We start from the raw sequence: 15,518 nt of genomic DNA on the forward strand, positions 1-15,518 counted from the left end.
GGAAGACTCAGAGAAGCGAAGTAAGTGGTTCAAGGTCACCAGTAAGAGGCAGAACCAGGATGCAAATCTCACCCCTACGTCCCTTCTCTGTCCACGACTGCACACTGTAGGATGACTTAAATAAATGGATGAATCTTTGTGGGAAAAAAACCAGGCCTAGACGTCAATCTGAATCAAGACTCTCAGGGTCTGAGCTCTGTGAGAAGGACAGGAGAAGTACTTCCCACTCTTAACAGGGGATAAGCCACAGATACTCACTTTGAACATCAGAAAAGCTAACAGGCCACTATCATGTGGGTCCTTTAATCCATCTGCCTCCAGAAATAGACACACTCTCACCTAGATGTGAACTCTATTTCTCCGAGAGGCGAAGAAAACCCTGCTCTGAAGACATAAGCTGCACTTCTGCATGTGACTCCCCACGCGAGGGCACACGTACTTGTCAATTAGTAAAAACAAAATCAAACACAGCGGCTGCCTCCTTTACGAATTAAATGGAAAGTGGCTTTGTGTCTTGTTCATACAACAAAAGTACATGCTACATTTTAAATTTTAAAAATGTATATATCTAGTTAGTATGCCCTTCCTTTGCCTTTCTCGTGTTGATAATCCAATTTGGACTGATGGCTAAGGTGTCACCTTCTTGAAGGACCACGCCCCGTCCCACCACCAATTTTATAATGTAACTGGTGTGTTTAGAGTAAAAGGTTCTAAAATTATTAAACACTCCTTTGTCTTTTTTTTTTTTTTTTTTTTGCGGTACGCAGGCCTCTCACTGTTGTGGCCTCTCCCATTGCGGAGCACAGGCTCCGGACGCACAGGCTCAGCGGCCATGGCTCATGGGCCCAGCTGCTCCACGGCATGTGGGATCTTCCCGGACCAGGGCACGAACCAGTGTCCCCTGCATCAGCAGGCGGACGCTCAACCACTGCGCCACCAGGGAAGCCCTCCTTTGCCTTCTTAAACAGAACACATGGCACACGTGTAACTACCTCTCCATGGCAAGTGCTATAGCCTGTAAAGGAGCAGTCCCCTCAGAGGCTCCCAGGGCATGCTTCTGTTACAAAAGGTGCCAGACCATGGAGCATTTGGAAGTCCCAGGTCCGTTCTGGAGATTCACTGCCCCTGCTCTGCGCTTGCCAGCCACTACCTGCTCCTGCGTGAGTGTCTGCTAGAGAAAGCATGCTCCTCCCTGCTACTTCTACCTTTCGATCTGCCACGGGTTGGAAGCAGATGACCAAATCCATTAAAAGTGGGTATAGGGCTTCCCTGGTGGTGCAGTAGTTGAGAGTCCGCCTGCCGATGCAGGGGACACAGGTTCGTGCCCTGGTCCAGGAAGATCCCACATGCCGTGGAGCGGCTGGGCCCGTGCGCCACAACAACTGAGCCTGCGCGTCCGGAGCCTGTGCTCCGCAACAGGAGAGGCCACAACAGTGAGAGGCCCACGTACCGCAAGAAAAAAAAAAACGTGGGTATAAAAAGGGAGCAGACCAGGGTCCCTCTCTCTCCTTCATCTTTACTTGCTGAACTCAGTCACCCAGGGCCCGTCTCAACTGCGATCACTCTCACGAAGGCCTTCCCAAATACCCCAGACAAAATGCCACCCCCTCCTTTCCCTGACACCCCAACTACTTTAAACCCCTGCTCTGACACTTCTACAAACTCCCTGGGAGAACGTGTGTCTCCTTACTTCTTCCTGGTTCCTTCCTGATTTAAACCCCTGTGACAGGCAGCCTCTAAGGCAGAAGGTATTCACACCTGTGTGCAATCCCCTCCCCTCGAGTATAGACAGGACCTAGTGACCCACTTCTAACTGAGAGACTATGGTAAAGTGATGGGATGCCCCTTTCAAGAGGAGACTAAGATACAAGATGACTATAGCTTGTCTTGGCTGTCCTTTTTTTTTTTTTCCCTGGCTGCACTGCGAGGCTTGCGGGATCTTAGTTCCCCAACCAAGGATTGAACCCGAGCCCCAGCAGTGAAAGCGCCAAGTCCTAACCACTGGACCACCTGGGAATTCCCTCAGCCATCCTCTTTTGCTAAACCTCTTTCTTGGAGCTCTCGGTCTAGGGGATGCAGGCTGCCATGCTGTGAGCAGCCCTATGGAGAGGCTATGCCATAGTCCATGGGGAGTAGCCAATGACGAGGAACTGATGTCTCTGGCCAGTGAGAACCTGGGACCTGCCAGCAGCCAGCTGGAGGAGCCTGAAAGTGGAGCCTCCCTGACTGAAACTTCAGGTGAGAGTGCAGCTGCAGCCAACACCTCAACTGCAGCCTTGTGGGAGACTCTGAGGCAGAAGTACCCAGCTAAGCCAAGCCAGCACGCTTGACCCTCACAGACTGTGCTTGTTGTTTTAAGATGCTAAGTTTAGGGCAATGTGTTATGTCGTAGTATAACTAATACCATCCCTTAAGAGTTTAAATAAGGACTTCCCTGGTGGCTCAGTGGTTAAGAATCCACCTGCCAAATGAGGTGACACGGGTTCGATCCTTGGTCCGGGAAGATCCCACATGCCACGGAGCAACTAAGCCCGTGCGCCACAACTACTGAGCCTGTGCTCTAGAGCCTGCGAGCTACAACTACTGAGCCCACATGCCACAACTACTGAGCCCAGGTGCCACAACTACTAAACCTGCATGCCACAACTATGGAGCCCACATGCTGCAACTACTGAAGCCCGTGCACCTAGAGCCCATGCTCCGCAACAAGAGAAACCACCGCGATGAGAAGCCCACGCACAATGAAGAGTAGACCCCGCTCACCACAGCTAGAGAAAGCCCGTGCACAGCAACGAAGACCCAACACAGCCAAAAAAAAAAAAAAAAGAGCTTCAATAAAATAGTATTCTACTCATCTTTTAGCCCTATAACACCAGGAAATTGTGCATGTAACAGAATTTAATAAATGTTTGTTGGATTGAGTGAATGGCACAGTGTTTACCTCCTCAAGAAGTTTAGAGTCTAATGGAGGCAATCAGACATTTCACAAATTACCACACAGCTACACATACACTGACAACTGGGATGTGTTCTAGAAGGGAGAGTGCAGAGGCCACGAGAGACAGACATAACCTGATCCAGGAGGGGAAGGAAGACTTCCCTGTGGAAGCAGTGGCTGAGCTGACATCCTTAGGAACAGCAAGGTTCAGCTAAGCCAGGAGGGGAGGAAGGCTGCTTTAGTCAGAAAGACAAGCATGTACAAAGGCCCTGGGGCATGTGTGAGCATGAAGGAAAGCCAGGGTGACTAAAGTGCAGCGGGAGAGAAGAGTGGAAGTCCCAAATCCGTTCTTGAGATTCACTGCCCCTGCTCTGCACTTGCTAGCCATGCGATGTGAGATGAGGCTGGAGGGTCAGAAGCACCAGCCTCGCCAGCAACATTAGTTAAGGGTTTTGATTCTTATCAAGAATGAACAGGAGCCATTGATGTCTTTGGCGTGCGTGTGTTGGGGGTGGTGGTGTTGACTTGATCATATTTGCAGTTCCAACAGATCACTCTGCCTTCTGAAGAACGGATGACAGGGCAGGAAACGTGACAGTGGGCAGACTTGTTAGTAGGTTATTACAATAGTTCAGACAAAATAGCTAGTAGTGTGGACTCTCATGGTTGTGATGGAAACAGAAGGAAGCATATGAGAGCTATTTAAGAATTAACTGGCTTGCAGACGGTGTGGATATAGCAGATATGATCAAGAGGGTGTGAGGTGTGCCCCTGTGGAGGGTGGTGATCTGTCTGCCGAGGCTGGGAGCCACCAAGAAAACGAGGAACAGAGTGAGGGCCTGAGGTCCTCTCCTAATGGGAAAGTGAATGAGCTTTTAATCACCAAGACTCTGGACAATCTATTTTGCTGGCTCTTTCCTTAAGGGGCATTTTCATTATTTTCCTGGCTCTTTGCTATATTCCAGACAGGAGAAATATTACAACACACCTGCTAGCCTCAGAAGCTCGTTACTATACCCAGTAATGTATGAATTTCTGCCCATGAGGCCGACCCAGCCAACGTCACATATACAACTAGAAAAAGAATTCAGTTATGACCGTGAAGGAGGCCTCCCTCCAGTCCCTCCGTGAACGAGCAGGGCTGGGCCTGCTGGTGGCTGTTAAGTCACCTCCGTTTCATCTTAACAATGATAGGAACATTCACTGAATACCTCCTAGGTGCCAGGGACTCCAAGAGCCGCTTTTGCAGATATTATCTCTAATCCCACAGGGAAGATACTGTATAATTTCTGTAAATGAGAATGCTCAGAGAAGGAAAGTAATCCCAAGGTAACAGAAGAGGTAAATTAGTGGAAGGAGGATGCAAACCCGGTCTGCTAGGCTCCTGCGCTAACTCTCTACCCCTCCCTAACACCATCTCCTCATTTCAACAGGACCTTCATTTCGGGGCTACTTTACCCAGTTAGCCAATTTATCCATAGAGTCAATCCACTTTGGTTGCTGAAAGGGCTGAAAACACCCAATCAATGACCGTTTCTCCGTCTTCCTCCTGTTCTGTTACTGACAGACACCAATTAGGAGTAAACCCCCTAATTAACCAAGCCCACGCCTTGGGAGATGAGAACCTGGGCACCTTAAATCACTTGAATGCCACATGTTTCTGTGATGAGAAGGCAACAGTTAGTACACAGAGCTGCCCCAAAGAGACAGAATGAACTGGGAGACTTCTCATTTACTCGGTTTATCAGAGGAAAATACTGTGCCTTTTTCAAGCACGCTTTCTATTTTTTTTAAATAAATTTATTTATTTATTTTTGGCTGCGTTGGGTCTTCGTTGCTTTGCGTGGGCTTTCTCTAGTTGCAGCGAGTGGGGGCTACTCTTTGTTGCGGTGCGCGGGCTTCTCATTGCAGTGGCGTCTCTTGTTGCGGAGCACGGGCTCTAGGTGCGTGGGCTCAGTAGTTGTGGCGCACGGGCTTAGTTGCTCCGTGGCATGTGGGGTCTTCCTGGACCAGGGCTCGAACCCGTGTCCCCTGCATTGGCAGGCAGATTCTTAACCACTGTGCCACCATGGAAGTCCCAAGCACCCTTTTTAAAAGCAGTGAAGTAGAAAAAAAATCTAAGAAGGATTGGTCTCATGTGAATGTTTCATGATGAGCTTAAAATAACAAGGCTTCCAGGTGTATAAACATGTGAAGGAAGGGCGGCCTTTGGGGTGAACCACAGACCCCAGACTCTGAGTCCTACGCAGAGGTCTATACAGCAGAGAACCCTGAGGTGGTTCTGCTGAAGGTGGAGGGGGTAGAGACCCCCAAAACACCATGCTTAGAAGAGGGGCAACAAGCAACCAGCAGCCCCCCAACTCCACAGGCTTTAGCTGCTCTCTTCCCTCACAGGTTGACAAGCATTCCTGACTGTCACCCCACAATCCCGAAAAAGAGCCAGTCTATGTAAATCATAGTGACAAGACACGTGATTGCAAGTTCAAGGACACAGCACCTCCCACTCCACCCACTTCAGGGGCCACCCTGAGTGCACTGGACATACTGGGCAGTGCCAGGCCACCTAGCCAACTCCATCTGGCTGGGCGGCCGCTCCTTGACTGTGTCCCACCTAAAAGAAAACACACCCCTGTGGTTCACCCTCCAGGTCTGCATTGCTACGGTGGACACTGGAGTGCGGGATATTAAGGGACAGGAAAAGGGGGTTTGCACTGAACTGTCTTCAATGGGCCAGGCACTGGGCTGAGGGCCAGGACAAAAGGATGGGTGCAAGTGGTGAGGGCCCTGTCCTCCTGAAGCTCTGTGACCCCAGGCCTGTTCAGTTCTCTAGGCCTACCTTGTCTCCTCTGTAAGAGGTGGATCATAATAATCCTACATCAAAAGGGTACTGGTGGGATGAAATGGGATAAATAGCAAATATAAAGCCTGAAGAGCCGCTACTAGCCACACCATAGTCGTTTTTGTCATTGATCACTCTGCGCCCTGCCCCGGTCAGTCCAGTTGGAGAAGACTGCTCAGATGCATGTTTTCCTATATTTGCACCATTAACAATCTCTTCATTGCTCTAAGTATCCCATATTCTGAAGGGTGTTGTCTACCTAACTGCATTAAGCATTCCCTGTTTCCCTGTTCTCTTCATCTAAGACATAAGTAGGATTAGCATTTTAAAAAGTAATAGAGGAAAAAGATAAATTGGATTTCACCAACATTTTAAAAATTGTATATCAAAGACTGCTATCTAGAAAGGAAAAAGACAACCCATTGAATGGAAGTATCATAGCTCTGATAAGGGTCTAGTATCCAGAACATATAGAGAACGCTCAAAACTCAACAATAGGGCTTCCCTGGTGGCGCAGTGGTTGAGAGTTCGCCTGCCGATGCAGGGGACGCGGGTTTGTGCCCCGGTCCGGGAAGATCCCACATGCCGCGGAGCAGCTGGGCCCGTGAGCCATGGCTGCTGAGCCTGAGCGTCCGGAACCTGTGCTCCACAACAGGAGAGGCCACAACAGTGGGAGGCCCGTGTACCTCAAAACAAACAAACAAAAAAACCCTCAACAATTAAAAAAAAAATCCCATTTTTAAAACTAGGCAAAGGATTTGAATAGACATCTCTCCAAAGAAGGTAGACAAATGGCCAACAGGCACCTGAGAAGATGTCCAACATCATCAGTCAGTAGGAAAATGCAAATCAAAACCACAAGGAGACAGAACCTCACTCCCACTAAAACGGCTATAATAGAAAAGACAGACAATCATAAGTGCTGACAAAGATGTGGAGAAATTGGGACCATCACATACCACTGGTGGGGATGTGAAAGGGTCCAGCCACTGGGGAAAACAGTTCGGCAGTTCCTCAAAAAGTCAAATATGGAGTTACTATATGACCCAGCAATTCCGTAATCAGGAATATATCCAAGAAAACTGAAAACATATGTTCACACAAAAACATATATACAAATGTCCATAACATTATCTTTCATGATAGCCCAAAGTGGAGACAATCCAAATGTCCCTCAACTGGAGAACTAATAGACAAAAGGTGGCCTATCCACACATGGAAGAGGAATGAAGCACTGATCATGCTACCACATGTAGAAACCCCCAAAACGCTGTGCTGAGTGAAAGAAGCCAGTCATGGCAGACCATGTACTGTAGAATTCCATGTATACGAAATGTCCAGAATAGGCAAATCCATAGAGACAGAAAGGAGATTAGTGGTTGCCGGGGACTTGGGTGGGGGGAGAATGGGGTGACTGTTAGTGGGCACAGGGTTTCCTTTGGGGGTGATGAAACTGTTCTGGAATTAGTGCCGATGGTTGCACAACCTTGTGAATATACTAAACATCACTGAATGGTACATTTTAAAAGGGTAAAATTTATGGTATGTGAATTACATGTCAATTAAAAAAACTATAAGCGAGCTGTGTGAATATAATTCCATCTAAAGCAAAGAAATTTGACATGCTGATTATAATGCAGTTTTACTGGAAAAGCCCAAGATATGATGCTTGGTTTCGGGGGCTAATACTGACTAATTCTGTGACCGCAATCAGTTTATTGAATCTCTCTGTTTACCGGGGTCTTCATCTTCAAAATGGGATAATACAGTTACTGGTCATAAAGATCAGACGGATAACGTATGTAAGGTGATTAGTAAATTGGGTCCCGCGGTCAAGTCTGCACAAGTGTTGGCTGTCTCCATCAGCTCCTGAGGGCACAGAGAGAGAGCCAGCGCCCTACTGTGACTGCCTCAGAGTGACACCCACCTCCCATCCTGCCTCCTCACCTCAGGGGTCAGCGCGTTGTTGTCCGAGGTCTGGCTGGACAGCAGGATGTGCGTGAAGCCCTCTTCCTTGCGCACGACAATGTCCCGAAAGCGACAGTTGCTTTCGTTCTGGCGGACGCTGTACCTGAGCCTCTTGTCAAAGACGTAGTCCTTCTCTGCTTCCAGCTTCCTCTTCACGGGGCTGTGCAGGTTTAGTCCCCCGTTGGTCAGAGCAGAGCCTTCCAAAATCAGAGGAACAAAGTGAGAAACTGACTGGGGAACAGTCACACAGGAGTGTGATCAGAGAACGCTCAGATCTTCATGGAAAGGGTCCGATGTGGCCGGGACCCGTGTGCAGCTCTGCTCTGGGTGGTGAAGGGCCTGGGACTTAACGGCTACATCTCCAAACTTGGAAGAGCACAGAGGGGGCTCTCTGTGAATGACCCCATGCAATCCTTGATTCCCTCTCCCACACATCCACCCATGCGCATCCAGCTTCTGCTTGGATGCCTTCAGCAACAGGGAACCCGACAATGGCCATGAAACAAAAAAAACAAAACCAAAAAACTGCAGCTTTGCTCATAATAACCAAAAATCAGAAGCAACCAATATGCCCTTTACTAGGTGAATGGATAAACAAACTCTGGTTCATTCACACAATAGAATATTTGGCATAAAAAGAAATTCATTATCAAGCCACAAAAATACATGAATGAATCTGAAATGCGTATTACTAAGAAGCCACTCTGAAAAGGCTACACATTACATGATTCCAATTATGTGACATTCTAGAAAAGGCAAAAGTATAGAAACAGTAAAAAGATCAGTGGTTGCCAGGGGTTCAGGTGCAGTAAGAGGAGGGTGGAATTGGTGAAGTGTAGGGGATTTTTTTAGGGCAGTGAAACTACTCTATATGATACTAGGATGGTGAATATGAGACATAAAGCATTTGTCGAAACCTGAAGACCTACAGCATAGACAGTGAACCTTGAAGTATGCAAAATTCTTTTTTTTTAAATTAAGAGATGGAGGGAATCCAAGGATGGAATGCAGAATGTGATAAAAGAATCTAACTGTATGACAAATGTATGAAACCACCTCCCTGAAGGGGGGGGGGGGGAAGGCACTGACCTAAGTAACTTTAGGAATGAGTGGAGTCTGTAAAATTAAAGGCAAAATAACCTGCACAGAAGCAGTGTACTCCAGCTGATAAAGCTGATCACATGGAGGTAAGGACGAGTTAACATTACACATGAAGGCTGGAGTTGAACGATTACATAAACGGATGGCAGATGGGAAGAAGGTTTTTCAGGGTTGGAGTGGCAGTTTACAGGTAAGCAAGGGGAGGGGCCTAGAATGAGCAACGTGGTAATGGATGAGCATTGAAGACCTCAGTATGAACTCAATACAGATACAGATGGCTACATTCAGAAATATTTACAGATAAGCGTGTACAAACAGGTTAGTATATACTTGTGTATTTCCTTGCTCTGTCAGCTGAGAGGGCCCAGAGTCTGACATCCCAATAGCAGTGAGCACACCTGGGGCCCAGAGCTTGGTTTCATTCTCAATAACAGGAATCAGGGCTCTCTGGAGAAATGGCTGATTCCAGGACTGGGGCAAGAAACATGCAAGATAAGCTTGCAGAGGCTGAAAGGAAGGAAGTACTAAAAAAACAAACAAACAATAAATAAATAATAATAACAACAACCTTCACAATGATGGGGGTATGTCAAAAGGACACAGGAGTCAACTGAAAGAGCTTCCCATGGCCAAAGCCGGCAGAATCTGAGCAACGACATAAAGTCATATGTATTGCATTATAATTGAAAGTACAAAATAAATATCCATGAGTCCATACCGATATAATTAAATGAGATTAAATAAATGAATAAATGGCAGACAAGAGCCAAATCTCCCATGGAGAAGAATTCCAAACAGTTTATGTAGACGCTCTGCTGTCAAGGGGGTAGAACATCACTTCTTTAAGGGTGGGCTGCACAAAGTGACTTCCTTCCAAACGGTGTGGAAAGTTGGGGGGCTCAGGGGGGAGAGTAACAGTGGAGAAACCTGACTGTGGCAGATGGAGAAGTCAAAGCCTTGCTGGCCACGTGATCAAGACCAACGGCAACAGCGATAAGTCCTCGCGTGGTGTGCACCCCTGATACGATGTGAGGAGAAGGGCGCTGGACCTCTGGGGTCTTCCTCTCAGAAACCTACAATCCCAGTCTAATCATGCAAAAAAGGTCAGACAGATCCCAACGGAGAAGAGTTCTACAAAATACCTGATCAGTATACTTCAAAACTGTGAAGGTCATTAAAAACCAGGAAAGTCTGAGAAACTGTCACAGTGCAGAGGATCCTAAGGAGACATGACGACTAAGTGTGATGTGGGATCAGGATCTTGGAACAGACGTTAGGATAAGGTATGGACTTTAGTTGATAATGATGCATCAATAGCAGTTCATCAGCTGTAACAAATGTACCATACTAGTGAAGAAGTTCATAATAATAGGAGAGACTGAGTACGGGGTACACACGAACTCTATTATCTTTCCAAATGTTCTGGAAATCCAAAAAAGTGAAGTTCATTTTAAAGAGTACATTTTAAAATTAAGTTGACTTTAAAAAACAAAACAAAACAAAAAAACCCCCAAGAAAACCACTTCCCGGGCAATTCTGACATACAGGCAGGTTTGAGACCCTGGACCAGTGGTTCTTACACTTTTTTTTTTTTTTAAAGATCATGAACATCTTTGAAACACACCTATCTATCTATCTATCTATCTATCTACCTATCTATCTATCTATCTATGTTGGCTGTGCCGGGTCTTAGTTGCAGCATGCGGACTTCTTAGTTGCATCATGCAAACTCTTAGTTGCAGCATGCAGGCGGACCTAGTTCCCTGACCAGGGATCAACCCCAGGCCCCATGCATTGGGAGTGTGGAGTCTTACCCACGGGACCACCAGGGAAGTCCCCAGTTGTTCTTACACTTGAGCAGGCACCCGGATCACCTGGAGGACTGTTAAACCAGCCTGCTGGGCCCACCCCATGCTGCTACCCCTGCTGCCGTGACCAGGCTTTGAGAACCAGGGTCTGGATAACGTCAAGGTGGACTCAGATTCTTCGTTAGCATGGGGCGGGGGTCGTCTTGGAATCTCAAGAGCCAAGTCAAAGGCAGGGACCAGGAAATGCTTCCCTGGACCCTTTCCCTGCGTACCCCGTCCCCACCCAGACGAGCGCCCACCCCCAACGGGGCACAGAAGCAGCAGTGCCTGTGTCACCGGACAGCCTCCAAGAAGCCTCCTCATTTTGTACTTTTCCATTACCCACAGCAACTGGGCTTTGTCAAACACCATGATGTGGGTAAATGATTCAATGAACTCCGGAAAGTAAACGCGAGCATTTAATTAAAAGCCTTGTGTAAAGGGAGCTGTTTCTTCAGGGTCAACCTCAAAACCTCCAGCTCCTCAGAAGCTTCCTAATTAGAGCTGGCAGATCCGTGCTGGGGACCTGCTGGCAGAGGTCAGCGCATCATGGGAGCCACTCGCAGTGGCCACCAGCTCTTGCCCGTGAGAAGTCAGAAGCTCGGGGCTTGGGAAGATCAGTGCTTCCCGGGGCTGGGAGAGGTCTGATTAAACTCCTGCCCCACAACCAAGTCAAGGTGCTGCTTTACAATTATATGGAGGAGGAGGACCTGAGGGTTACCTTTTCTGAGCAGCTCTGTACGCTGCCTCTAAATTCCTCAACAGTCCTACAAAACTGCCATTCTTACTCCACTTTGCAGATAAGGAAAAGCGAGTAACTTGCTGGGAGCCATGAAGGTTTTAAGTGGCAGAGCCAGGATTACAGGCAGCTGCCTCTCCTCTTCTTCGTTCATTCAAAATCTAATTAGGGGCTTCCCTGGTGGGGGAGTGGTTAAGAATCCACCTGCCAATGCAAGGGACACAGGTTCGAGCCCTGGTCCAGGAAGATCCCACATGCTGCGCAGCAACTAAGCCCGTGTGCCACAGCTACTGAGCCTGTGCTCTAGAGTCCGAGAGCCACAACTACTGAGCCCACGAGCCACAACTACTGAGCCCGCGTGCCACAACTACTGAGCCCGCGCTCCGCAACAGAAGCCACTGCAATGAGAAGCCTGCACACCGCAATGAGGAGTAGCCCCCGTTCACCACAACTAGAGAGAGCCCGCACACAGCAACCAAGACCCAACACAGCCAAAAATAAAAATAGACAAATTTTAACAAATCTAATTAGTTATCACCTCCTATGGGCCAGCTATAACACTAGATGTTGGAGATGAAACAAAAATCAGAGAAATAAGGTCCATGCCGTCCCAGAGCTTGCTTCAGGCGTGGGAGGTGGAAAGTAAACAAGTAGACTAATAGTTAAAATAATGACAGATGGGAAAAGATACGGTGACATGATAAAAAATATTGGGTGGGGGGTTCTCTGTGAAGGAGCCCATGGTCTTTCTGTTAAAGCATAAGGGGAAGCAGCCCTTAAGGAACCATCTGACCAAATAATCCATAAAACTATGTGAGGAAAACAGACCTGTTTATTCTCTATTAGGACACATGGCTCACATCTCCAATGGTGACTTGGAAGATGCACCATCTCTGTGCCAGGGAAGGGAGGAAGCCTCCGTGAGGGCCCGGATTCACTCACGTACAGCTGCGTTAAGTTAACTTTCTGGACCTAACTCTGACCTCACACGGAGGTGCTCTCAAGCCCTCCTCTTCTGGGGAACCATGCCTCTGGAGAGATGGGGGCAGGCTGGCAGGGAAGGCACCATGGGATATAGAACATGCCGGAAGCATAGAAGTTTGGGGCTTTGCAGCCAGACAGCATGGGAATCCCAGCCCTGTGTTTGCTCATCAGGAGAAGCCAGGAAGCCACACGAGCCCTAGAGTGTCGTCTCTCCTTCGTCATAAGATGGGGTTAGTGGTACCTGCTTTTCATGGTTGTTCGGAGCTAATTTAATTAAGGAACTGATATGGGATTAGCAAGTGCCTGGCTCATTCTAGGCACTGCAGAAATGTTAGCTGAAGGATGCCAAGTCATTCCAAAAATGAGGAATTAGCTGGTGAGTCCTTGTAGCCCCGCCTCTCGCACTCCCAGCCCCACACACTCCCTCTAAGCCCGGGGAACAGACCCAGGAGAGATGGGTGAACACCCTGGTGAGCCCGAAGGCCAGAGTGAAAAACCAGTAGCGGCCGGCGTTCAAAGCTCCGCACCCCGTCCTCTCAGGGCTGCGAGGCTGGAGGTCACTATCCCTCCTCTGTGCCCTCACTTCCTGCACGCGGATGACTGCGAAGTGAAAGGACACGTGCTGTGCTTCTGGGACGAAGGAACCCCCCCGCCCCCGAATCAGGCTAGTTTCCTTCCTTCCACTCCCTTCAAGCCTTCTCACATTCCTTCCTTCAGAGTACACAGGAGTATTTCCCATTAGGAAGCCTCCATAAAATCATGCTCTGACACAGCCCCACTGCTCCAGACGTGCAGAGGTGACAGAGACAACACTGGGCTCACAAACAAGCATCTCTGTGTGTGTGTGGCAGAGCATCAGCACAAAGCTCGACATAGGGGTGGGGGCCAGGAGTGCTGGGCGGGAAGGGGACCCGGCGGACAGCAGAAACCAAGCCTCTCACTCGAGATGGGAGGAGGGACCCAGGGGATGGAAACCAGGCGACGGCGTGATGCCCTCCCACGAAGGCAGAACAACAGTGACAAAACCACGTGCTGTCCACGGCCAAGGCTTTATCGGGAGCTCTGGGCCAGGTGGAGGGAGAGAGAGGAAGCAAAGAAAGACAAAAACCAACTTCCCTCTTGAAATGAGCCTGTACACCAAAATTCTGAAATAGGAAGATACCTAATGCGCAGAATTCTAGCCAATAAAATCAATACTGGTGACAGGAACGAATCCAAATCAGATAAATTGAATATTATGAGACAATCTGACAAGGACTTTAGAATAGGAATGTTTAAAATGCTAAAAGTGATAGATGTGGGAAAAAGAGTCATTTAAAATAAATAAGAAATTCTCAGACAAAAGCACACAGAAAGGAAAAGAGCACAGGGGTAAGGTAAAGAACTTATTAAAAAGCAAATGACAAACAGGAAAAAATTTGCATATCACAGATAAAAGATCCTCAAATTGTAAAGAAATTTTAAACAGTGAGGACAAAAAGACCAAAATTCTTCCAGGAAAAAAAATGAACAGAAGACATGGACAGACAATCCACAAATACTACATAAAAATAGCCCTTAAATGTCAAAAAAGATTTCATCTTCACTCAAAAGAATCATGCAAACTAAAACTCGTAATAAAAGAAATGAAAGTTAAAACTACACTGAGGTACCATGTCTTACCCATTCACTTGGCAAAAGTTCAGAATCTTGACAGTATACTCTTCTAGAGAGGATGTGGGGAGCTGGGCCTTCTCTTAACTGTGGGTGGAATGCAAAATGGTACAACTACTATGGAAGGGAATTTGGCAACATGTGAGAAAACTGTTCATGCATGTACTCTCAACGTAGCAATCCCGCTTCTGGAAACATAACATAAAAATATACCAAAAAATATATATATATTTATTATTATTATTACTATTATTATTATTATTATTATATATTATTCCTTACAGCATTATTCACAATTGCAAAATATTGGAACTACCTAAACTTCCAAGCATAGATTAGGGATGTAAACTATGGTGTATCCACACAAAGGAATACTATGCAGCTCTAAAAAGAATGAAAACTATTTCTATGAATTGATGAGTGATTTCCAAAACATATCTTCAAGTAAAGAGAGGCAAGGTATAAAAGTATTTTACCTTTACTATAAGAAAGAAGGGAAAACAGATAAATCTGTTTATTTTTGCAAAAAGAAACAGAGGAAGAATAAGTCAGAAAACAATGAAACTGGATACCCACAGTGGTTGACAGAATAGAGCAGAAGGGATGGGGAAGGAGTATAGTTCTCTTCTACACTTCTGAGTATAGCTGACCCTCGAACAACGCAGGGGTTAAGGGCACCAACCCCATGCAGTAGAAAATCTGCATATAACTTTACAGTTGGTCCTCTGTGTCCACAGTTCTGCATCCATGGATGCAACCAACCATGGATCATGTAGTACTTATTTATTCGAGGGGGAGGATGATCAATACAAATAACTTTTGGACTCAATATAATGACTTATATACCCTCAAACAAATCTTGAATTCTTCTTAGTGGGTGTGCTTTTCGTAAGGGTAAGGGTGGAGCAATTCTACAATTATTTTATGAGAATTATAGGGTGAGCAAATGAGTAATTGTGTGATGTTATGGAGAAACAGCGTTCTCTCTGTGGGAGAAGGGACACACAAATATGGAATGTGGGAAGGCAAGGAAGAACTCAGTGGGATTAGAATGACATTGGAGGTATCAGTATGAACTCAGGGCTTTTAAAATTATATCTATTTCCTAGCTCCATGAGCTGAAAGGGCTTAGAAAAAATGAAGATCTCATAGCAATGAGCACAGTTAGACCCCAGATGTTGGCTTCTAAATACCACCCCCACTAAAATAATCCAGGACTTCCCAGAGAAATGGCTGCTTCCAAGGCTGGGACAGGCAAGGTACAAAGTGGGCTGGAAAGTCTTATTGTACCTGGAAGTAAGGAAGTGACCAAAAAAATAACCAGGCATGTCAAAAGGACATATGAAGCAGCTTGGAGGAGTTCCCATTGGCCAAATCTAGGACAATTTGAAAATAAAAGTAAATAAGGGGAAGAAATGGATTATAAACCATTGCATAAAATAATAATTT

General features: G+C 46.8%; 1 protein-coding gene across 1 annotated transcript in view; it reads right to left on the bottom strand.

Annotated features, from left to right (window-relative positions):
* The window catches only part of CDYL2 (chromodomain Y like 2), a 177,036-nt gene that overhangs the window by 13,396 nt on the left and 148,122 nt on the right, over positions 1–15,518 (bottom strand). The window contains exon 3 of the mRNA XM_060084158.1: positions 7,725–7,942. Coding sequence (XP_059940141.1) covers positions 7,725–7,942 — 218 coding nt within the window. The remainder of the gene's footprint in view (positions 1–7,724; positions 7,943–15,518) is intronic.

The sequence above is a fragment of the Mesoplodon densirostris genome, chromosome 19 (genome assembly GCF_025265405.1).
Source record: "Mesoplodon densirostris isolate mMesDen1 chromosome 19, mMesDen1 primary haplotype, whole genome shotgun sequence".
In the NCBI taxonomy this organism is placed as follows: domain Eukaryota; kingdom Metazoa; phylum Chordata; class Mammalia; order Artiodactyla; family Ziphiidae; genus Mesoplodon; species Mesoplodon densirostris.